This window comes from Carassius carassius, chromosome 16, assembly GCF_963082965.1.
Source record: "Carassius carassius chromosome 16, fCarCar2.1, whole genome shotgun sequence".
Classification (NCBI taxonomy): domain Eukaryota; kingdom Metazoa; phylum Chordata; class Actinopteri; order Cypriniformes; family Cyprinidae; genus Carassius; species Carassius carassius.
This window is the reverse complement of record NC_081770.1, coordinates 19,668,085-19,694,190: the sequence shown is the minus strand read 5'-3', so window position 1 is coordinate 19,694,190 and position 26,106 is coordinate 19,668,085. Positions and strand designations below refer to the sequence as shown.

General features: G+C 34.5%; 1 protein-coding gene across 2 annotated transcripts in view; it reads left to right on the top strand.

The window, feature by feature from the left end:
• Window positions 1-26,106, top strand: part of LOC132159829 (neurocan core protein-like) — a 127,759-nt gene extending 101,653 nt beyond the window's left edge. For both annotated transcript variants that reach the window (XM_059569453.1, XM_059569452.1), the window contains exons 11-15: window positions 16,412-16,570; window positions 18,236-18,318; window positions 19,791-19,935; window positions 25,186-25,368; window positions 25,444-26,106. In XM_059569453.1, coding sequence (XP_059425436.1) covers window positions 16,412-16,570; window positions 18,236-18,318; window positions 19,791-19,935; window positions 25,186-25,368; window positions 25,444-25,562 — 689 coding nt within the window. In that variant the 3' untranslated portion in view covers window positions 25,563-26,106. The remainder of the gene's footprint in view (window positions 1-16,411; window positions 16,571-18,235; window positions 18,319-19,790; window positions 19,936-25,185; window positions 25,369-25,443) is intronic.

Below are 26,106 nucleotides of genomic sequence, written 5' to 3'. Positions count from 1 at the left end.
TGAACACCTGAACACCGCGGTGCTGAATTGGGCTCTTTCACATCTTTTTGTTTGTTCAAACTGCGATCTGTATTTGTCGTTCAGGTGCAAGAGGGACTTCGAGGAGAACTTCGCTACTCTGTTCAGCTTTTCCGTGTCTTGTGTTTGGATGCTTTAATGTTTTAATCGACAAGCGGTAAGGCTTAAAAACACGTGAAAAAGATAAGCTTTCGTGACGATGCACAGCAGTGGCCCGTCAACTGTCCTGAGCATCTTTTTAGGCTGTCCTCAGCCAGTCGGTTATATAAAATATCAAGGTGAAAGTCATCATAGCTTGCTTAGTATAGACCCAGCTCCCAACCCAACTTTGAGAATAGATTAACGGCGAAATTTCTTTTTATCGCCCGATAAGAGTCTCACGTTAACGCAGCATGTTAACGCCGATAACGGCCCACCACTAATATATATATATATATATATATATATATATATATATATATATATATATATGATCACATATTGATACTTCACTAGCTGAGTAAACCACAAAAAAGTTCAGGTCTTGGCATTTACACTGATGGCAATATGTGCAGATAGCCCAGGTGAGTCCTGTCAAACTAAACAAGCTGCACCTGCGCTGAGACGCAGCACATTTAATCCTGGTGTAACCCAAGTGGTGTCAGACCTCCCGCAGCATGATCGCTCTCTACTGCCTGAATATGTTTGCTGTACCATCCTATGGCCGTTCAGCTGCAGGGCAACGAAGCATGGGCGATCAATCCCTTTCCTGTGAGTCTGAGAGTGAAATGGGAGTGAAGGTGGACTGTGCTAGGACTTGCGATCGGTCTGGTGGAGCGAAACGCACCTTCACACAAATCCTCTGCTCCGAATGCACCCCCCAAAGACAGCGGAGGGGTTGGGGGAAAACCCACCCATTACTTTGTCTTGTAAAGTGGGCCGGAGAAGTGGGAGCAGTAGACTGGAATGGGTCCGTGGCTGCCTTTCTGGTGGTGACATGCTGTACATTTTTGAGAGAACCATTACATTAACATCCAGGACTACTGTGTGTCTGTACTCTTTGATTTCTATTTTATTTTGTACCAGTGCTTCATTAAATGCTCGATTCTGATTGGTCACAGTTTGTGGCAAAAGATTATAGAGCATAACAGTTGGGGTTCCGATGTAAAAATCAGAAGGATTTTCTTCCAGAAGAACAGATTTTTTTTTAATCATTTTCTAATAACAGCTCAAAAACAAATTTAGTAAATACTTTAATACGTTAGTGAATATACATTTGTTTAGATTTACAATCAACAACTTTGAATCAATTGTTTTGTTTTTACAGTTTTTAATTCAGTTATATAATTTGCAATTCTTTATGGAAAATATGTAAATGTAAATGTATTATTATTATTGTTGTTGTTATTATTATTATTATTATTATTATTATTATTATTATATAACTATTATAAATTATTATATGTAACTTGTTTTTCCTTTTGGAAGGACAAATACTATCCTTTTTTTTTTCAGAAGAACCGACTTTTAATGAAAACCTAATATATTATTTTATAATATAATAAATGAAAATGTGGAAGTGCTTAATTTATTTTATTAAAAAATGAATGAATAAATAAATAAATATTAATGTATAATATATATTATTGTATTTAATAAATTATAAACAATACATTTTTTTAATATTGATTTTATTTCTATTATCAACAACTTTAAATGAGTAGTTTTATTACAATAGTCAGTTTCATCATTTGCAGTGCTTAATGAGAAATCTTTTTTTTTTTTTCAAGAGCTAGTAGGAATATGCATTTGTGAAGATTTTATTGTTTAATTCCTATTGAAAATGAGTAGGGAGATGTGGTGGAGAATGTGTTTCTGATTTCTGTTCAACATGAATATGGTTATTATTTCTCACCTGGATATGCATTTTTAAATGAGAGCACCAATTTGGATGTTTTTGTGCGTGAACGGTGGTTAATGTACACACCCACACACACCCCATCAATAATAATGATCACAGAGGCACTGAAGCCCGTGTCAGGTTCATTTGTTTGCTCGTCCAGTCTCTGGTGTAATTAGTGTTCATTTCGTTAATGAAGACTATGACGAAAAATGTTCATTAAAAAGCTTTTTCCCATGACTAAGACGAGACGAAGATGAGACGAGACAACAATAAGGTCAATAAACTATAACTATGACTATATTCAATATGCAATTTTGTTGACAAAATAAGACGAGACTAAAATGTATTTAAAAAAATGTAAAACTTTAACAAAAATCTGTTTGTTTGTTTGTTTTTTCGTCAAAAAAGGAGACAAAATGTTATTGTGGGCTGCTTTACACACCTCTGCTACGTGAGCTTTCATGAGTGCGGTTGCCAGATATCAAAAGTTCAGATCCCCATATCAGAGCATCGCTGTTGCTTATTTTATGTAATCTGGCAACCATGCACACGTGTTCGCGCCTCATTGCAGAAGTGCCGCCGCGGATTATCTGAATACACGGACAAACAAGCTGGAGTTTAGCATCTAAAAAGCATCATTCTGTGTTCTGTCATGAGATTTTGACTTTATTGTTTGCGATTGGTTGCTGTATAAATGAATTTACTCGACTGCTGTTTTTTTAATAGAGAAATAGGCTATTGCAATTTGGAATTATAGTGGATAATATTATTGGATAATATTTTTTGTTTGTTTTATCTGCTTTTATAATGTAGACCGAGAGAGTGCATAAGACTTTATATAATAAAACGCCTATACGAATTAAGTACACTAGATGAGGTCAAATACATCAGTTCACATTCTATTGATTTCTGCTTACTAGTAAAAAGCGCAATACCTGAAATTCAAAAGTAAATTGCTCAAATGACAACAATCCTTGCAATTATATTTGAGCAAAAATATATATATATATATATATATATTATAAATATATATATATATATATATATATATATATATATATATATATATTATAAATATATATATATATATATATATATATTTTTTTTTTTTTTCAGTTTAACCATTATACAGCATGATGAAAATGTGAAATGCACCAGTCCGAAGATTTGACTAAAACTTTACTAAAATGCTCATACATTTCATTGACTTAAACTTGGCAAAACAAAAACAGGACAAGGTCGACTAAATATGTTTGAGTAAGACTAAATTAACAATGGCTGCCAAAATTAATACTGTTGTATGGATAATAAATAATAATCGTATTAATGCTAAAATGTCAAGTCAAACTAGACTAAAATACTTTGTATTTTCTTTGACTAAAACTAGACTAAAATGTTGAGACTTATGTATTGACTAAACTAAATAGGATGAAGTTGACTAAATATGATAAAAACCAACAAGGACATTTATCACTGGACTAAGAGTAAAATTAAAAATAGCTGACAAAATTAACACTAGGTGTAATGTGATTCTGTAAAATCAGTAAAGACTGTCTGTTCTCATCACAACCACATCACCTGCCTCCACCAGAAAACTCCGGTTTCCATGGGGACCACTAGTGATGTCAATTCACCTACTACGACGCCAAACCGGTCGGGTTCAGAGGCCAGCTGTTCGATACGCGCCGTAATGTGTGTATCAACAGACCCGCTGAGCCAATTCATCTGTCATGCTAATTGCAAGACTTAATGGATGCTCAAATTTAGGTAAAAGCATTTCTAAACACATTAAAGCATTGCATTAAAGCAGCGATCCCTAATGTATTTTTGTGGAAAAAATAATCCTCAATTGTCTTTAGCATTGCTAAATTTCCATGCACCATTGGCTCTGGAGAAATGTAGCGTTTAGCACCTGTAATTTTGGTTCAAAAGCTTCCCTGCTGGTCGTTCCCTCTTCATCTACTCATGTCAGATCTTGGGGAGTACGTGTACTTGGCAATTTGTGCTCAGTTGGCTTTGTTAAAATCGAGAAACCGAACAAAAGAAATTCATAAACATGCATGGCGTGCTCCAAACGTCCTCTATTCTTGACGTGGAGCAAATCATTTGCGAATTGAATAAAAAGCTGATTAGTGTGTGTGACATGCTTAATTAATCCCAGAGCTGCAGAATGCACTTCAATCGCGCTCTTGTGTCAGCTCTATATCGTTTCTTTTGAAATCCCAATCCGTGACGCAAATATTTGTTGAGGACAGAAAGTGCCTTTGGATAAAGCGAGCGAGGAAGAAGGGACATTAATGCCGTCCGTGGCTCACAAGTCACATTTCAGGAAACCGCCTGCGAAAGCTCCCGAGCTCCACGCACACAATCTCCGCATATATCTCTCCCTTCCTGCTCATAATTTAGTGAGTGCGAGCAATTCCCACTGTATCTGCCTGACTGTGAAGTATTTGTTAAGTCAAATGCTAGGAGAAGATTTATGAGCCGGAGTCACGCCTGATGCTTATTAACTTAGGCCCACCAAATCATTTTGTTGTCGTAGTCAGAGTTTGTCCTCGGTCTAGCGTGATGCCGCAAACACCTCAGCCAATTTTTTTTGGTGTTTTTCAAACAGGCTTACTATTATTACGATATAATTATTTCAGCGTTCACAACACACTTCCACCCGGGGTTATTATTTGTGTGTTTGTTTCAGTGTGAAGGAGCAGTGACTTCACAGGCAACTTTTTAGTTTGTTTGTTTTCTAGAAAAAATATCTTGATATATGAATGTACAATGTAGATGTACATTTGTATATTGATGTAGTTTTCTTTATATGTGACCTGTGCTGGCAAAATGAGTCGGAATGCCTCATCTAATTTTGAGCTACAGGCAAAAAAAGTGAAAAATGTTCATTAAGTCCTCTTCTAGCGGTCCCAATGCTCCCAATAGTAGTTAAATATCTAAAATGATCTTTATTTGTACATTTTATGAGAGGAATATCTATTTCTCTGCTCACTTCTGGACGACTGCTGCTGCTTCTCATCACAAGTTGTAGGTCTGTTGTTGCAAAATGCAGCATTCCAGCTTTGTGAATATTCATATCGAATTTGTCCATGACATGAGTCCAAACCAGTGAAATAGGATATTCAAACCGCAATCACCCTATAAAGTACATTACTGCAAAATATGTCTTGGCGGGATTCATGTCTTACATGAACGTTTAGTTAATGGTTGTGGAAAATCTGATGTGTAACATTGTATTTGATCCATGCATTACAGTAGGTCTTAATATAGATCTGTCTCAATGTTTATCAAACATCAAAAGAAAAGACGGAATCACTCGCTGCTCTTGATTAAACTTAAACTTGATTAAATCTTTTTTTTTGTTATTTTTTATTTAAAAATCTCAAACAAAAATAGCTATATTGTGATTTATAATACAGTTATTATTATTTAGAAAAGAAATGGAGGAAAATATGCAATGTTGTTTGGTGATTTATCTTTGGAATCTTCAGAAAACTTGAACTCGATTTCTCTCGAAATCAACTCTGCTGACTCTGTCGTCTTCAAACAGCTGTAGTAGCCCAGTCATTTTGTTGTCTGATTCCAACGTCATAAATCATTTTTAAGGTATTTTAATGGAGAATGTGAAAATAAAAAGAACTTATTTTTGAAAATTATTTTTTCATTCCAAATCATTTTGCCAGAACGGGTCACGTGTATATATATATATATATATATATATATAAAATGAAAAAAAAATGTATTACTTTGTCCTAATAGACTAAATAAGTTTAATCTAAAATTCTATATGTATTTATGAAAATAATAAATAGTTAAGATTCTAAGAACTTAAGATTCTCTGAGTTTAACATTACCGTATACAGGATTTAGTGATTTTTTTTTAAAAAATTTATTAATTAATTATTTGACTTCAAGCAATGACTTTTTTAGCTTAATTTAAGAGTTTTGTTGTTGTTGTTGTTTTAGTTTGTTTGTTAAATTGAATGAGTAAAAGTTTTTGGGAAAATATTTTAACATTTTCTTTGCCCCAACTATACTATTTCAACTGTTTTATTTCAACTATATATATATATATGTGTGTGTCTGTGCGTGTGCGTCTGTGTAGGATTAACTGTTTACATTTTAAGTAAATTTTACTGCTACTGCTTTGTACAATTTACAGTTCACAGGCAATACTTTGAGTTTTATTCAATATAGCACTTCATTAAAACATGCAAACCAAGTGTATGTGTTATCATGCAGACACTATATCAACAGTACATAATTAGTAATTATGAATACTTGGTACATAGTACGAAGCATATATATGTCATTTTGAGTAGAACATTAACTCCAGGTGTAGCAAAATTGCACATTACTAAACCTAGCAACAAAAGCATTGGTAAAACTGTGTAAATACAGCTGGGGTAAAAAAAAAAAAAAAAAAAAAAAAAAAATCTTATTCATTCATGACCCAGTATATGATGCTAACACCAGTATCAGAAAAATTGAGTAGGTTGAGATGCTTGAGTTGAGAACTAATATAGAATTTACTTTTTAATAGTATTATTATTATCATTGCTTGAACTATTTTTATGTAGAATTTACATTTGTTTTTCTTTATTATTTACTTCACCACAGAATCATTTGTATCAGTGTGCTTCATTTAATACAGTTCTGTTACCTCTGTAAGACGTTCTGTTAGACGGTGGTGAGTTCAATCTGAAAACTATCAGGTTTCACAGTTTGAAACCCTCATGTAGTCTCAATCCATTCTTTCGGGCTGGAATGCTGGATTGGTCAATATTTATAATAAATATTTGACAGGTTATTTTTGTAGCTGGCTGTGTTGACTCTTATTGAGGACAGAAAACAAGTATTTTATAAGAATACAGAAGAAGCAGGAGATTGCACCCAACATCGTACCTTTCAGTATGAGATTAGTCTAAAATAATGAACCAATAGAGCATATTGTGAAATAGTTAAATGGTAGCCAGATATTTTTATTCTACATATCTGTGGAATTTTCCCATCAAGCTCTGATTAATTTATTTTCCTAAGTTTGCCTACTGGAGAAAATGACTATTGGAGCTTGCATGTTTATAACAAGGTTAAACAATGCATCAGTCCGAATTTTCTTTTATGTTGAGAGAAGTTTTATCAAGGGGAGATTGATTGACAACTGAAAGGAGTGGTGGGCATGTTACATGCCGTCTAGTCTGAGCTGGAAGCAGGCAGATCTGAAAGTAATCAAGACAGACAGCGAGTTGTACCACTGAGGTCCTGCATCAACTAATATTGAGAACAGCCAAATTAATCACAGTCTTCTGGGTCTTTAGATAGTGTTTGCACTAATGAAGATTTCTTAATTATAACATCACATCAACAGGAGCGTGTGGTGAAGATTACTAAACGCAGGTGGTTGAGCAAAGATACAAATTGCTAGCTTGTCTTATTTTATCAAGGTTTTTTTTTCTTAATGTGACTCAGTAACTGCAATATACATATACAAACTTCCATATAAATATATATATATATATATATATTAGTGTTGTCAAAATTAGCATGTTAATGTGGGCAATTCATTTTTTTTTCTTTTTTTTCTGTTTAATGCGTTTAAAATATTTAACACGGGTGAAGCTAAGGTTGGCCACCCCACTCACAAACGCTGCTTTCATATGGAAAACAGGAAGTTTAATATTCCATATATGGAAAACAGGAAGTTGAAGTTTAATATTTCATATATGGAAAACAGGAAGTTGAAGTTGAATATTCCAAATATGGAAAACAGGAAGTTGAAGTTGAATATTCCAAATATGGAAAACAGGAAGTTGAAGTTGAATATTCCAAATATGGAAAACAGGAAGTTGAATATTCCATATATGGAAAACAGGAAGTTGAATATTCCATATATGGAAAACAGGAAGTTGAAAGTGGGGCAACTAAAGCATGTTATTGAGGTTTAAGGTTATATTTAACTTCATAAGCAGTTCTCAAATGTTAGTTTGCTGTCTGAGAACAGTCTCAGTGCTGTCTTTGACCTGTAGCGCAGGTTTTGAGTCAATTCAAAAAGTCATTTACAGCACTTCTAGTAAGACTTCTAGTTAGATTAAATTATTAATACTATTGAAATTGTTCTGCAGAGTTTTATGGCACAAGTCCACATTATTTCTACATTGGATTTATTAATTAACATTATCGAAGTTGTTCTGGAAAGTTTTATGGCACAGATCCACATGCATACACTAATAATCTGTGGCAGATGCACTCGGGGGAGAATGAAGTATTCATCAAGCTACGATCTTCATGCATTAGAGAGCCACAGCGTGAGGATTTTTTGTTTTGTTTTAGCTTAATCAGGGCTGTGAGCCAGTGGAAATTGCTCCCTTCTGCTGGAAGAATATGAATAAATGCTGCGGAGTGCTGTAGTCAGTGAGGCAGCTGGAAAAAGAGGAAGATATTATAGGAAGACTTGGCCGAATTTGGCAATTTAATTCCTAAAACTTTGTTTGCAAACACATTTTGTTCTGTGAACGCCTCCCTGCAGCAAAGAGCAGCTTGAATTTCCAGACTGGGTGATGATGGTTACTAGGTTTAGTCTGGTTTAGTCTGGATCACAGCAATGATGTTTATTTAGGGTTCATGTGGGTCCATAAAATATCTTAAATAGGCTTTTCAAACTGTAAAGCTGTAAAAAAAAAAAAAAAAAGGTAATCTTATGTTAATTATGTGGTTGTGAACCATTCATTCTTGAATTGACATTGAAATATATTCATACTATATGAATTAGAAATTGTGAATTTAAAAAACAAACTGAAGGATGGATGGATGGATGGATGGATAGAAGATGGATAGATAAAAAAAAGCTCAACTTCCATAGCAAAAGCTATGCTTATATGCATTTGAAAGTGTTGATGGGAAAAAAGTCACTCTTGCTGTGCATCAACGTTCTGTCAGCCGTGCGAATGAAAAGAGAAAGCAGTAGACTCCATTGAGCATTGCAATTTGATCAGTCCAAGAGACCGGAAATACACTGCATACAAGCTTCTGGACCCATTCATGACTGTTGAAGGTGTATTGTAATACAGTGGGAACACGTCCAACTATGTGCGCTCCAGCAGAGCCTGCCCTCTTATCTCCAGTCGCAGGAAGAATAGAGATGCTGGAGACATTACAAGTCACTGTTGGCATACCTTGGCACCCGGCCTGGAATGGGAATGGGTGGTTGTCACCTGTCCTCCATCTGAAAGCCTTTGCCCCAAAGCCTAGTGGGAGTTGCAGTGCTTTGAAGAAAGCAGCCTGACGGTGTTCAAAGCAGATGATATTGCTCACCGCAGGCTTTGCTTTCATATCCCATGCTCATTAAACTGGTCCTTCTGCAAATATTTGCAAAAAGAGACCCATGGAAGAGCGGCCAAGTGGAGTCTTTCATTTCTTTCTTCTTTGAGGGGCTCAACTGGTAAATCATGACCCAGAAATAGCTTGCAGGTCTGATAGGGTCATTATTTAAATGTAAATAATAAAATGCAACAATCATATATATATATAAGTAGGACAGGAAAACAAACAAAAGTTTGTCAACTTTCATAATGGAGAAAATGTTTGCAGTGCAAAACAAAAACAAGGCAAAACAACATAAAAAAGCAAAACAAAAAGCAAAGCAAAGGGATAAAACAAAAAAGCAAACTGAAAACCAAAATAAAACAAAAATCAAAACAAAACCAAACAAAAAACTGAGCAAAACAAATCAGAACGAAAGCAGAGCAAAGCAAAACAAAGCTCGGCAAAGGCTCAAAGCAAAACAAAAATCTGTGCAAAGCAAAGCAACACAAAACAAAATGAAAAAGGAAAATAAAAAAAGCAAAATAAAACAAAAAGCAGCAAAAAACAAAAGGCAAAAAAAAAATAAACAGATCAATATCCCAATATCATATTCCCCGGTTTCTCAGACAAGGCTTAAACCTAATGCCAGACTAAAATCTAAGTCTGAGCTGTTTTAACTGAAAGAAATTTGCTCTGACTTATCTTAAAATGTATCAGTGTCTTTATTTTATTTCAAAATGCACAGAGTAATGTTTTTTTTTCCTAAGGCATGTTTATAAAAATGACTTAAATGTCCTGATCGAACCATGGCCTAATCCTGTTTTAGTCTAAGCCCTGTCTATGAAACCAGACCTATATGTCATACAAGTTTTTGTCACAGCTGTGGTACAGTGCATAGTGTGTCCTTTATCTTCTCCACTGTCCTGTTATTTTAAGGCAAAGAAAAAAGTCAGTTAAGAAAAATACAAATATATTAATAAAAGACTCTTCTTCGAGAAGCTCGCTGGCAGTCTTGGCCACTTACAGTTTATCTGGAGCTCCTTCCAAGCGTGACGCACCGACGGTCGGCACGTTTTCCTGATTAATGCGGGGCAAGTGAATGAGCAGCGGTTAAAAATAAAAAGGGTAAGTGCTTCCAACTGAGTGATTGGGTAATTTATCCCCATCACGATGTGATATTTTAGTGCTGTGGTATCAAGACCCCTGATAATGAAGTATTCGGGGGGTTGATTTTCAGGTGTTGCCATTTCGTGAAACACATTTTTTTCTTTGTGAGAATGAAGGCCGTAAACAAGCGTAAGTAGACACGAGAAGCAATAGAGAAGATTACTGTTTGGGCCACCTCATTCTGTCTCAGATGATGTAGCCAAGATCATCTAAGAGTGAGGAGCAATAAACGCACTTTCACAGATGTGAAAGTGATGGAGCGAGAACAGAGAGCCGAGTGCTGGAACAAGGAGTAACAAACATGTTGCCATTCCTGTTCGTGTACAGACACTATCCGTATCTCTGGCAGGGAGATGCATGCTTATGGCTTTAGTACAGGCTGTTGGCACACTTGATTTAAAGCGGCTGGCGTTTGTTAAAGCTGATGTGAGCCGAATGCATTCTGGTTTCATGTACTCACGCTCACAGCCAAAAGGTGCATCAGCTTGGTTTATTGGGAGCAATTACAGGCCGTCCGTGGGGAGCCCATTACAACGCTTGACTTTACGGCTCTGCAACAGGTGTAGGATTCATCCAGGATCCAATTAAGGATTTCCTACAAAAAAAAAAAAACCTAGAGACCTTGATAAATTAAAATTTGTTTTTTTTTTAGTTAAAATTGTATGTATTTATAAGTGAAAGAAATTGTTTGAAAATAAATAATGTTTTTAAAGATCAAAGTTGCGACTGAATTTTGCTTTGTTTGTTTGTTTATTTAGCTAATTTATGACAACAGCATTCTCAGCACTGTATACAGTTAGGGTTTTCATTTTAAGTTGTGACTGAATATATTGTATGTTTAGTGTCATGTTTTTAATTAGAAATTAAAAGCATATTAAAATTAAATAACAAAAAAAATATATATATATATATATATAAATTAGGGGTGTAACGGTACACAAAAATCACGGTTCGGTACGTACCTTGGTTTTAAAGTCACGGTTCGGTTCATTTTCAGTACAGTAAGGGAAAGAAATGCAAACATTAAACTGCAGGTTGTTTATTACTATAAACTTTTTTTAACAATTTGTTTACACTTTTTTTTTAAATACTTTTTAATAAAATATATATAAAATAAAAAAAGAATAAGAAATAAAATACTGCTGCAAAGTTCTCCACTAAATAAAATACTCTCAGTCTCAAACCAATATCATATAATAAAATATAATGAAAAATATAAATAAATAACTATGATTACAGTGCAGCATTACCAATCCCAGCTTGTAGGCCTGCTCATATTTAAAAAATATATATCACTTTTCCAAAGTGTAAAGTGCAGCATCAACAGTTTCAGTTTTTAGACCTGCTCAGATTTCGTTATTGCGTTGGACCGATCAGAATTAAGAGCAAAGGTCTGTTTAAATGACGACGGGAGCTGCGTTTGAATTACAATCGTTTTTTTCCTAGTTGCAGTGATGTTCACACTCGCGTGATGCCTCTTGAAAACCTTAGGCCGGTGACACACTGGCATATTGCACCTGTCAAACATAGTCTATTTTGCCGTCAATACTGTTGACGGTGTCCTTTATCAGTAGGCTTATTATTTATGCTCAACATGAAGTATAGATATTGTTGTCGTGAAGACAAGATCCTGGTCTGTGGGCGGCCTCCCTCTATGTCACCTACAGTAGCAGACTCTCGCGAGTATTCACACTGGAAGCATATAAGTACAGCATCACAGCAGCGGCTGCAAAGTGTGTTCGCCGGACAATATAACCATTTCAAACAATGGGTATAATTCTTTCAACATTTGTTTTTATAACAATACACCATACTTTCACCCAAAACAATTAATTAAAAAGTTTAAATAGGTAAATACATATTTGTTATACTTAATGTTCTTTTCTGGCATAATTGTGAAAACACTAGACATTGGCATTGTTGTTAAAACTCTTGACATGCTTATTCTGTGTATTTTGAGCACGTTTTGTGTTAAATCACATTTATTGTCCATCAAAAGTGTGCTTTCACTTTAATTGAGCGTGAGCAGCACAGCAAAAATAGATCGCGCACCGCTCACGCTTGCGGTAGAATCAGCTGTAGGGCGGGATTTGCGCTGAACGCGGAGACTTCCGCCACTTAATATGTTCGTTTGGAAACACGAAAATGTACCTATGTTCCGCGTACAAAATATTGCATTTGGTCATTAGGTACACACGTGCAACGTACCAAAAGCCCTGTACCGAAACGGTCCGGTACGAATACACATACCGTTACACACACACACACACACACACACACACACACACACATATATATATATATATATATATTAGGGGTGAAACCAGTACATGTGCATATACATAAATAAAAATCTAAACATGAACATATCTATAATATATATAATTATAAAAACTACATTTTATGATGAACGAAGTAAGCAGTATGCACACGTGACGCACAATTCCTGCATCTGTGCCCGCGCTCGTCTCAGCTCATGTTTGCAGCTGAATACAAATGATTATCATAATTATTGGACAACTAGGCTATATCAGGGAAAAGACATCAGCGCAGTCCGGCGCAGAGAAAATAAAAATAAAAAAACAAGATTAAGCCCGTGCATCACTTTAAGGTAGCTACATTCATAATCCTGTGAAACTTTTTTGACTGTTGATGTTAGTAACGTGTTTTAATGTCGTAATAATTTCACCACCACCAACAACGCAGCTCACTTAATATTCTAGTTTCCATTACTTAAAATGTATTTTATAAAACAACGAGGCGATTGGTTAATTAATTATAATCATATGGTTTCATTGAATAACGCAGTTTATTTTGTATTACATTATGTATTTTAACAATTTACATTATTACAAAAGCCTGCAAAGGGCACCAAAAGCCTGATAACTGCCTAATGCTACACTTACATGACGATCAAATCCTTGTTTAATATTGACCAAACATTTAATTTAGACATCCATTTTATTTATTTATTTATTTTTGGCCACCTTTTTGTGATAGAAATGCTACAGCCTCTTTAATTTCTTCAACAAAAACATGTGGACATCACATCACAAACCTTACCAAAATGATCCATGGGTATCGTAGTAAAACGGCTTAATTTTATGGTGGGTGATTTCTGAATGTTTGAGACTATAAAATCAATCAGACAACTGTATTAATAAAATCATAACAACAGTTAACTGTCTAGAGAAACAATTGTAATTTATAAATAATACAATTTAATTACAATTTATCTATTGACTTTTATATTTTAATAAAGTTCTGTCTTGACCCCTTATAGTAGGTGTTTTTTTCTTCTTCTTTTTTTTGAGTGAGGGAGCACAACAATACTATTAGGGCACCTAATAGTTGTAATAATAGCTGATAGAAAATCTGCAGTACATACAGTATATACACACAATTTTTTTTTTTAAATATTTGATTTAGTTTACAGATAAACAAGGGGAAAAAACCTATATATGCTGATCTTCAGTTCATTCTTGTGACAGGCTTCATTTGTTCACAGAAAGGAAACTCAAATGGCAGCGAGTACAATGTTTTGTTTTCATTGTGAGTGTACACAAATTAAAGCAGACCTTTATACAGTGATGCATTATTAATAAGACAATAAGTGTTTAAAGTTCATTCTGATGGTATAAGGAAACAGTTGAAGAAGTGATCGCACATGCACACACACACACACACACAAAACACATCAGTTCCAGCATTGATAACTTATCAGCACAGTTGGTACTTTATCAAAATAAAATACAGTGAACCAAACAGCACGACCTCCTCTGTGAATGCTGGAATGCGACTGAAGTACGAAGCCTATAATTTACATAATAAATAATAATTCAGCATTTAGATACATCGCAAATATGGAAATATTACGGAATATTTGGATTTGTGCCGAAGGAGAAGAGGTAGGATACACGAGCACAAAGCACTGTTTCGCAAACCGTTTTCACCTTTAAATCACAGTGCATTGGAAAAACAACAGGTCAAATATCTGTATTTAATATAGTCTGTTTTTATTTTTATTCTTATCAGAACCTTACACATCAATATATATGGAAATTATTTTAAAAGTTGATAAATATTTTTTTCCTGTCCTACCCATATCTATGATTATTGCATTTTATTATTTGCATTTAGCATTGTTTTTTCCTACTATTCTTGGCCCACTAGTTAAGAACTATTGTTACATTAGATATCAGCTGTTTCCTTACAGATTAGCTAATGCTGTTCATCCTCCTTTGGGAAACATGACGTGTGTGTTGTCTCTGTTCTAGCCTTCCAGCAGTGAAAGAGCAGCCAGTCTGTTTTCTCCCTAGAGAACAGAAAGCAACTTGAATGCCAAAGCGTATGAGAGAGAATCGTGATGCTTTTGTTCCAGGCAGTATTAAGCTCAGGTTAAGCTTCAGGCTAGATCCCTCTGACTCAGGTTAAACGGGCCAGGCCTCAAAATCAAGCTCTGGATCTTTTGCGTTGGTGATCTTCAGGGAATGCAAAAATGTGGAAGTGGAGTTTAACCAACAAGAAATGCCATATATTGAAGTTTGGTTTATTGTTGTTTTTATTATGCCTAAACAGGATCTAAAATGTTTTTTATTTGCCACACCTGCCGACGGTGGGTGAATTAAGAAAGTTTATTGACTACAAAAAATTCTTGCATTTTAATTTAAAATGTTTTTTTTTTTTGCACTTCACAGATTTTTATTATTTAGATGCTTTCTTGAATAAAAGTGAAAGCTTATTTTATTTTATTTTTGACCAATAGCATTTACAGCAGCATAGCAACCAGTGTTTTGGTGTCAATGAAGAAAAATCATAATTTTGTTGCTCTCAATTTTATTTTGTTGGTGTAATGTGAGGAATATTTCATGTATGTGGCATCACAAGACATAAAAACTTAAAATAAAAAAATCCACTAAGGTCAAATTTAGTGTTTTGTACCCTTTTTGTTATATTAAAGCAGGACATTATTTATTTTTTTACATTTGCACTTAATTGGTACATGTTTTGGACACTCAACATTGATTTGCTGCACTGGATTGATTGCAGGGTATTTGTTTTTTAGAGAAATTTCTTGTTTTGAAGGAGCATGATTGGATGCTGGTGTTCTGATGATCCTGCGAAGCTCCTTAACCAATTTAACCAGTCACTTCACTAAAGAACCCCAATGTTGGTCCACCACCATCTAGGCTAATATTTATAGCAAAGGAAAGCAAATAATGATTACGTTTTCATTCTGGGAGGAAGTGTTGTGATGGACATTAGACCTTTACATTTTGGACACATAGACCCATGGCGACTGCAGTGGTCGTGGCACCTTAAATACATTATTGCGGTACATTCTGTTCCACTGCCCCGCATTCTGCATGCTAAACAGAGCCCCATACGGGCCAATTTGCAGCAGCCAATTTACCAACGTCGCTTTGAATTTGCTGGAAGTAAAAAAGGCAGAAAAGTGCTTTGAGCTTCATGAAATGGGAAGTCTGGGACGGCTAAAACCTTCACCCACATACGCAGATGTACGAAGCCTCACACGCTTAAAAATGTACTGGTAATCTGTTCGTTGTGCGTCCAGATGTGGTAGAGAGTCCCAGAGGGTTAGAAAGAGGTATTTCTGACAGGAATGTGACAGGGCTTAATTAGCCGCTGAACTTAGGAAACATTTTCTCTAGATTGTTGTCATTTGAATAGATTAAGACACGTTTTTGCTCGTGCTAAACTGCTTATGTTCAAAGCCACGGATTATAGTGACACGCGAATAAAAAGCTTGACTGTGTCACTTCAGAAAAGCTAAAGTTGAGTGCTAAAGTAGGCTAGCATGTAGCTATGTGTGAGATTATCGCTGAATGGGACTTTTCAAACATCCTGACTAACTAAATGCTAAGAAATCCATGCTAATCTTTTAACTTTTTCCTCACATTGTGATGCTAATTATGTCAGTTGTGTTGGAGGAATGCTGAATGCTAACCAGTAGCATTTTGGCTAAAGTCTCAGGCTCTTTTCTGTACCTCAGGCTCTGTTTCTCTCTCACGGCAGATACTGAGGGTTGCGAGCACAACTGGAGGAAGTTTCACGGCCACTGCTACAGGTACTTCACCCGCAGACACACGTGGGAAGACGCGGAGAAAGACTGCAGAGAGCACAGCGGTCACCTGGCCAGCATCCATTCCACACAAGAGCAGGACTTCATTAATGGTCAGTACCAGGGTTCATCCCAGACAGAGTCACTAATACACTTCTGTAACAAACTAAAAAATTAACTGTTTGCAGATGTGCTTACATTCAAAAGCCTGGGGCTAGGAAGATATAATGTTTCTGCTAATTAATGCTATCGTACTAGTTTCAGAGCACAATGGGTTATCTCTACTAGTCTGTCTAGTCTAAAAAAAAAGTATGCAGCTAATGGTTCATCATCCAACCAGAGCTCCTAGACTAAATTGGTGGATGCTCGATACAGTTTCCTTCCCTGTATAATGTCGCGATTCCACAAATGTCGTTGTGAACCGACATTACTCTCCCCGTTAATTTAAAAAAGACACCAAGTGTGAACATGCCCTTAGGCTCCATTTATTTGATTAAAAATACAGTAAAAAATGTATTTATCATTGCAATTAAAAATAACTGCTTTCTATTTTATTACATTTTGAAACATACATATTTCCACATTTTATTTTCGAACATGAAAAATTTACAGAGGTCCGGACCTCGGTGACCTCATAGCTGGCTACGGCCATGCTCATATTTTAATTTTTGTGGTGTAATGTGATGGAAATTTTGTTTGTATGTACCTCTTTTTGGTTTTATTTAGCCACCAAATCCAGTTTTTATTCACATTTACCATCAATAAGCATAAATTTCAGATAATTTTTTTAAACAAATTAAGTGCAAGTCATTTGTTCTCAATTAACTTTTGCAAAAAAAGTTCCCTCTGCTTAAAATCATTTGCAACCAACTAGCATGTGACAAATCACCGTTCGTAACTAAAGCTTAATATTATTATTTGTATTTTTTTATTGTGACGTGTGGCCCGTTCAAATTCACTGTTATTATTAAACAGAAACCAGTTCTTAAATTCTGTATTTTGCTGACCCCTGTTCTTCATGGGATATAAAACAGCAAATGGTCGGTATCTGTGGCTAATCTTCGTCTGTTTTACCCAATTAGCTTTGACTAAAACTATTTGCATAGCCTAGATTCATTAATATCCAGCCAGATAGCTAAGAAAAGCGACAGGATGCTGACCTCCTGTACACCACAGATTGCATTATGTCTCCAGTCCCTAGTCGAACCTAAATCAAGCGTAATGACGCTCGGTGTGGCCTCTCACAGCATGCTGTCTGCATACAGAGCTGCGGCGCTCACCAAAAAGTGTGTTTAATCGCCTTGAAAATGGACATCTCCACCCCTGCAATAAAGGGGGCACAGCCATTAAGAAGATTAATGGGCCCTGTAATGATGTTAATCAGTAACACCATGATTGAAATTCCATTACAGCCAGACCAAAAAAAGAAAAAATCCTCACAAATGCATCTTGCTTTGAGCTTGAATTGTGATTGTGATTGTGAACACCATCATTCGGCTCCCAGTGGCCCTGTAGGAGACATAAAGCAGACTACGACTTAAAGGGGAAGCATTAGCTCTGCATTTTATGACAGTAAGACTCTATTTACTACGATTTGCTCTTCGGTGGGTGTCTTGGTTGCTGGTTACATCTGGTATTGATATGAGTGTTTTCATCAGTTATGTGGTGAAATAAATATGTGCTGGAAGTAAAAACCTCTAAATGAATGCAAATTGTGTTTGTATGTGTGTTTTTAATAAAAAGAAGAAAAAAAGAAATGTCTTGTGCTTTTTAAACAGGACTGTGCCATGAAAACACATGGATTGGTCTGAATGACAGGATGGTGGAAGACGACTTTCAATGGACTGATAACATGGATCTGGTGAGACTGGCACAATCAGTATAAAATGTATACAAATTTGTATAATATTTTATATTTTAATTGTATGTTTACCTGAGATGTCTACATATTTAAATGAAATATTTAATTTAAATAGTTTTAATTAAATATAACATTTGATATAAATATTTAAATTAGCATTTATTTGTATATTTTATTAGATTGGTTCAATTAATTTTGTAGATACTTTTTTATTCGTGTATTTTATTAGATTTTTTTATTATTATTTCTACATTTAAATAAAATATTTCATTGAAATATTTAATTCCATTAACAAATAAAATATTATATTTAATATGACATTTTAAATTAACATTTATTTAATATTTAATTCGATTTATAATTAAGTTTTTAATCCATCAAAAAAATTAAAAATAGTATATAGTTTAATTGTATGATTAAAGTAGACAATAAATTAAATAGGATTTTAATATAAATATTTTAATGGACAGAAAATAAAATATAACTCAATCTAATTTTATTTCAGCTTTATTTATTCATATATTTGTAATGTTTTATTGGATTAATTCTATATTTAAACTAAATATTTAATTGACATTCATATCAATTAACAAATAAAGTATTATATTTGATATAAGAACTTTTATTTTTAAATTTAGAACATTTATTTTAATATTTAATTCGATTTTTTATTTACTTTTTATCTTAATATACTGTATAGACAATAAATAAAATATAAAACAATAAATATTTGAATTGACTTGTATTTTGATATTTACTTACTTTTTTATTTTTTTGATTTATTTATGTATTATAAATATAATAAATAGACTTCTTATTGAAATATCTATATATTTATACTAGATATTTAATTGAAATATATCCACCAACAGATAAAATATTATAATATTTAATATAAATATATCCATTGACATTTATTTGAATATTTTATAGGATTTAATTTCCATCCATCAACAACTGAAATAGTTATTTCATTAATTCATACATTTAAAATACACATCAAGTAAAATATTACCCTTAATACAATTTTATAAGTAAATATTTATTTTTAGATAAATTTGAATTATTAAACCATTTTAAATGGACCTTTCATTGAAATCTTTATATTTAGACTAAATATTTAATTGAATATTTATTATCCGTCAACATACAAAATATTACAATAAATTGAATAAATGATTTATAATAAAATGTACATTTTAGTATCAAAACATACAGTACAATAAATAACTTAAACTAATCACTGTATGATAATGAAGGCAATATGGTCAGATAGATCATGCAAATGAAGCACAAGTCTAAAGTTTTCAAACCATTTAGGCATCAAAATAAGTTTATATAATATATTATAACAGACCCATTAGATGTATCTGAAAACCCATTTGTAATTGATATTTAAGACAGTACACAAAATACCTAGTAAAGCCATGGGATTGGATTCAGCCCTGAAATATCCCTGTTTCCTCCTCCAGCAATATGAGAACTGGAGGGAGAACCAGCCGGATAATTTCTTTGCGGGCGGAGAGGACTGCGTGGTGATGATCGCCCATGAGAACGGCAAATGGAACGATGTGCCCTGCAACTACAACCTGCCCTACATCTGCAAAAAAGGCACAGGTGAGCAGAAGAGAGGGGAGGAATTAGGCAAAGAGGACAAATACTGTACCGCCTCGCTTTCTACCACACTATACTGTTTCCTCCAGTACTGACCTCCTTTTGTTAACTTTATTCACACGTCTTCATGAGATGTTCCTCATACGCTCTTTCATTTATATCGCTTCCTTTAAATAAAATCAGTGCTGCTTCTACTGTCAACGTTTACTTTCATGTTATTCAAAACTTATTTGACTTTATTTCTTCTGTGGAACACAAGATTTATATCGTATAATGTACTGGCCACACTTTACCATGAATCAGTTAGTTGAACTCTAGAACCTGATCAGTCTGATTCACGAACAATCATTTAGACTGGTTGTGTGAATAATTCAACGATTCAATGTAAAGATTCAAAAGATTGATAAAGCTATTACATTACATAAAGCTATTATCATATGACTTCAGGAGACATGGAAGGACCTGTTCTCCGGTTGACCCTTGTGAACCCAAAGTGTCTCATGTCTTTCCAAACCTGTATGAACTTTCGTTGTTCTGTGGATATTTTGAATTTTGAATATTGGTGACAAAACCATTTTGGTTCCCACTGGCTTCCACTATATAGACAATAAAAAATACAATGGAAGTCAATGGGAACCGAAACTCAGGTTACCAACATTCTTCAATATATCACAAAATAAAAGAAAGTCATGCAGGTTTGGTATGACATGAGGGTGAATAAATGCTAGCAGGGTTTAAATTTTAGGACTGAACTGTTTCTATAGCCAAGATCTACATTCAAAATCATTCCATTCCTCTATTTTCTGTCACTCTGAACTTATGTCAGTTTGTATAACTTCATTTTCAACAGCTCCCCATTTCACCAAGTCATCTCACGTCTTTTCACCATCAGACAGTGGCCTCAACAATAACTGTCACTCATTTCGTTCTGAGGATGTGATGGTGGGTCCTCGGGAGGGCTGCGTGTTCAAAGCTTCGATCATGACATGGCGGACATGACTGGTTTTCTTCAGCCACTCATAGTCGTCTAGCTCTGATGCAATCTGCTTCACCAACACCTCTATGGGCTCATTAGACTCGTTTTATCTGCTCATTTACATATGAATCAGACTGGGGTTATGGAATCTGTCAGGTCTGTCTGCCCTAGCTAGATTTAAAAAGATACCTTGGGTTCACAAGGGCCAACCGGAGAACAGGTCCATCAGAGAATGCCTCTCAGGAGGCCCAGACCATGAAGGACCTGCTCTGGAGAGCCAGGGAAACACGTTTCTCGCTTCCTATTGAATGCCTGCCCTCCATTCCATAATTTAATATTCAATTCATTATTAAAAAGTGTTTGAGCTTAGTTTACGTGGTAGGCTGGCTTACGTGTTTAAGCTTAGATTTCAATAGGATTTAAATTTAGACGTTTAACTGAAATATGTACATATTTAAACCTAATATTTTATTGAAATATTTATGTTAAACTAATTATGAAGATAAATATTAAAATATTTAATTAAAAATGTATATTAAAAGAGATATTTTATGTTTAAATGTAATATTCATCTAGCCACAAGTGTAGTATGAATTAAATTGTAATCAAATATCTGCATATTTAAACTAAATATTTAATTGAAACATTTATATAAATGAACAACAAATATTATATTTAATATAAATATTTAAATGTAACTAGTCTCATTTGCTTTCCAGAGCAGGTCTATCGTGGTCTGGGCCCCCTGAGAGGTTTTCTCTAAAGGACCTGTTCTCCATCAGCCCTTGTGATCCCAAAGTGTCTATTTAACTGAAATATCTGTATATATTCGAACGTAAATTTTATTAGAAATATTTATATCAAGCTTATATCAAACAAATACAATATCACTTTTAATATAAATATTTGACTAAAATTTACTTTAATATTTCATTAGATTTTCATTATTTATATATATATATATATATATATATATATATATATATATATATATATATATATATATGTATGTATAAAATTCTATTTAAATATCTTTATATTGAAACTAAATACCAGAGTTGTTCTGTCATGGTCTGGCCCTCCTTGTGAACCCAAAGTGCCTTGTAGGTGTATACAGGGGTTACTCTGGGCAGTAGCCGCAGATTTTAATCGTGGGTGTGCTTGTTCAGTTTTGAGCAAACAGTCGTATGGCTGGCACACGTACACAGCTCAGCCAGCTGTCGTTTGCAAGACCACCTTTCCAACCACCCCCGCCACTTGCCTCGCTGTCCCCTTTTGTCCATCAGCCCTCCCCCAGTCAGTCTCTCATTCAAACTGTCAGCACTATTGATCATGCAATCCCTCCAGCCTGGCCTTAATACAATAATAAAATCCCTTAAGAACAGCGAACAATAGACAGTCACATGATATTAACTTGATATGCGCTTAAAACAGATGTTCTGCAGTATCAGTCGGTGTGTTTCTCTCGTGATGTAATAGTTTTTATGCTGAGCTTTGGATTTTGCTGGAGGTAAAGCTGCTTGAATCCAGAGTGTTGAGCACAAGCCTCAGGGTGATGCTGACTCAGTTAAAGAACCCTCTCTGTGTCTGTGTTATTGAATCACCTTGACTTTTGCCTGCCAGCTTTGATATTTGTATGAATGAGGTGAGACGCATCCTGGGGCATTCTGCACGGTCTGGTCGATATGATAGCGCTGCGATAAACCTCTTTCCTTTGTCCTCTGCAAAAATGCTTCAACTTGCAGTTGGAATGCAAACAGGAAATCTGTTATCAGACACTTGTGCAAAGTAACCTGCCGCGTATAACATCAGCTATATTAACAACATAGATTCAAATGTAATGCAAATTTCAAAATGTAGAATTTATAATGTTTTAGGTTTGTAATTAAGATATATAATTTATTTGATTGATTAATAAAACAAAAAAATATCTTATTTAATTAAAAAAATTAATAATTTAAGAAAATCTAGTTTTTTGTTTTATTAATGCACATACACACACACACACACACATATATATATATATATATATATATATATATATATATATATAAAGAATCTTTGTAAATATAAAAGGTTTCATTTGTTTGAAAATTGTGCATAGGATTTATTACATTGCTTGTTAAATTAAAGTTTTTATTTTATTAATAAATGTAATGTGTGTGTGTGTGTATGTGTGCGTATTATTTTTAAAATAATTACCGTAAAAAAAAAACGTTTGTAATTTTTTTAAATATTTATTTATATATTGTTTTATATGTTAATATTTATTATTTATTTATTTATTTATTTATTTATTTATTTTTCTTAGTTTATTAACCGTAAGTATAAAATATATTGAATTTATTGTATATAATATATAATTTATTTGTTACGCTTAGTTTTTTGTTGTTGTTTTGTTACTGTTACTAAAACTTTTTTTTTTAAAAATCCAGATATATTTTGTTCTTCTAAGTGAAGATATAGAATAGACTATAGAATAAAGTGACATTCATACATTTTTAAGCATGGCTTAGTTGTCTGAATACTTTTTGAGGCCAGTCTATCTAAGTGTACAGTGTGTCCAGGATTGAGTATTGATTTTATGGTCTATTATTTATTTATGATTTATTGTTGAATCAGTGCTCGGCTTGTGTGGATTGAGAACGGCTGCTCAGTTCAGGAGTGAGTGTTTTTAAGTGTGACATTTGCCTCCTGTCCTCAACCCAGAAGGTCATACATACCTCATTCTCTCCAGACAAAGAAGCTCCCCACCATTAAAAAACCCCGCATACAACAGAACTCATCAGGCTTACAAGCAGCCGCTGACTTCCCAGATCAATTCCAGCTCATACCGTCACTGATTAGGTGGCAATTCCTGCCCGTCCTGAGAAACAGATAACCTGCAGTTCCTTCCAGAATTGATTTGATTCTGAAAATGCTGTGAAATCCTGCAAGGAGGTTAATGGCACTACTTGCTCTGGAGCGTCTGATAAAGAAAATCTTACTTGAAGGGGAAAAGCTAAAGTGCCAAGGCCATAAAGTCTGCCGGAGTGAAGACATTAAACACTCAAATCACAGGTCAGCTTTATGATGTTTCGCTGCAAATGAACAAGCTGAGGTGATTATAGAGAGCAGCTTTGGATTATAGGTTTGCTGTTCAGAGCGTATGAATGTACGGGGAGCCGTAGACCACAGGCAAATTTTGTGTACCTTGATTGGTTCCCTGAGGTGTTTACTGACCCACCGCGGCAAAAGAATAGGCAACTCCTGCATCTTCAGTCAAGCGATATGAAGAATTTCAGCTCCGAGGGCGCCACCTAATGAAAGCTGTAAGGAAATGCTGACCTTTAAACCTGTTTAATTCGATAAATGTCACCGTGAGGCACTGCTGGAGAAGAGTATGTCTTTAGGCTTGAATCTGACTATAGACATTTTTTTTCATACACCATGCCTGGATATGTCTAGAGAAAAGAGTACATTTAAAGCCCATTCTACTCCTGAATTAAGTTAAACATATGCTTAATATGAGTATTCAATGAAAAATGTCTAGTGGGAATCGATTGGATCTTGAAAAAATTGGAAATTGATTGATTCATTTATTTATTTACATGATTTCATATATATATATATATATATATATATATATATATATATATATTCATATATTCTGTGCAGTTCACAAAAAAGGAAAAACTCACTTCATTTTGCTCCAGTTCATCAGGAATTAATTGTATTTTAGTGTGATGTGTGACAAAATGGCTGCCGTGAATTCATTCATTCATTCATTCATTTAATTTGCAATAAAATTCACAATGAATCACCAGGAAATATGGATGCCCAAAATATCAGTTATGATAAATTATATCAGTTATTAAATTAGTTTTATGTGTTTTTTTATTATAAATTTCTTTATTATAAATTATTTTATGTTTAATAAAAAAAATTCCCCATCATCTAACCATCATTAAATTTTAATCTTTAAAAACACTAATTTCATTGCACTGTTAAATGTAGTCTTCTGCAAATTTAAAAATGAATATCTATTTTCAGAATGTTCACTTTGTACCATTTAAAATGATTGATTTTAGTTTTTATGCGTTTTATTTTTATTTCATTTAGACAAAATAATATAGCCATTGCTTATCGGTTATCAGCTACAACATTAAAAAATCTGACAGAATTTCAGTTATATAGAATTATTTCCAGGAACATGTATTAAGAAAATATGTTGATTCATTTGATGTCGATACAAGATTTATTTACATTTTCGTAATCCTACATTGTCTTTCTTGCAGTACTATGTGGAGCTCCGCCCACCGTGGACAACGCTTTCCTGATTGGTCGGAAGTGTTCGCATTATGACATACACTCTGTGGTGCGTTACCAGTGCGGTGACGGTTTCTTCCAGCGCCACATTCCCACAATCAAGTGTCGCGCCAACGGCAAATGGGACCGGCCCAAGATCATCTGTACGAAGTGTGAGTATCCCAACTTTATTCTCTAAATGGTAATCTCAAAAACCAAATGACCAGACTTTGTTTTTGTGTCCTCAGCAAGGAGATCTCACCGCTACAGACGCCACCACCACAAGTCCCACCACGAGCGCAGAAAGCACAAGAGGCACGGTTCAGGAGGTCATCGAGGTCAACAGGAGGGTCACGGCCATTTCTAACCAAATAACCCCCTCCTTTCCGTCAGCCTTTCACCTAAACCTCCTTATCTTTGATATTACGACGGCCTTCACTTACCCCCTTCTAGTCTGGCTCAGTCTACCCCCATTATGATCAGAGGGGCACTGCTGGACCTCACAAGGACTATAACAATTTCACTTTTCCGTCTCTTTAATTCGTTAATGTTACATCTCATTTTAGTCGATCCAACATGAGAAAAGTTCTTTCGTACCATCAATGTAGAAAACACTCTAGGTAACTGTTTATGTATTTTTACATAAGCATTAATTGAGCGGGTGGGTTGGTACTACATGTAAATATTGTATTTCATTTCAAAATGCGGGATCAATTTGAAACGCTCCAGGAAATGCTTGGGATTGGTTAGCTTATGCAGTATTTCTTGACCGTTTTGACATTGGTTTGCTCTTTGTAAGACATTAACCTAATTTATACAGTATTTCTGAGTATTGGTGTGTTTTGAGTTGAGAGGAGTGGTGCTCATCTGGATTTTACGTGAAAATTAAATCACGCTCATGTCATTCCAAA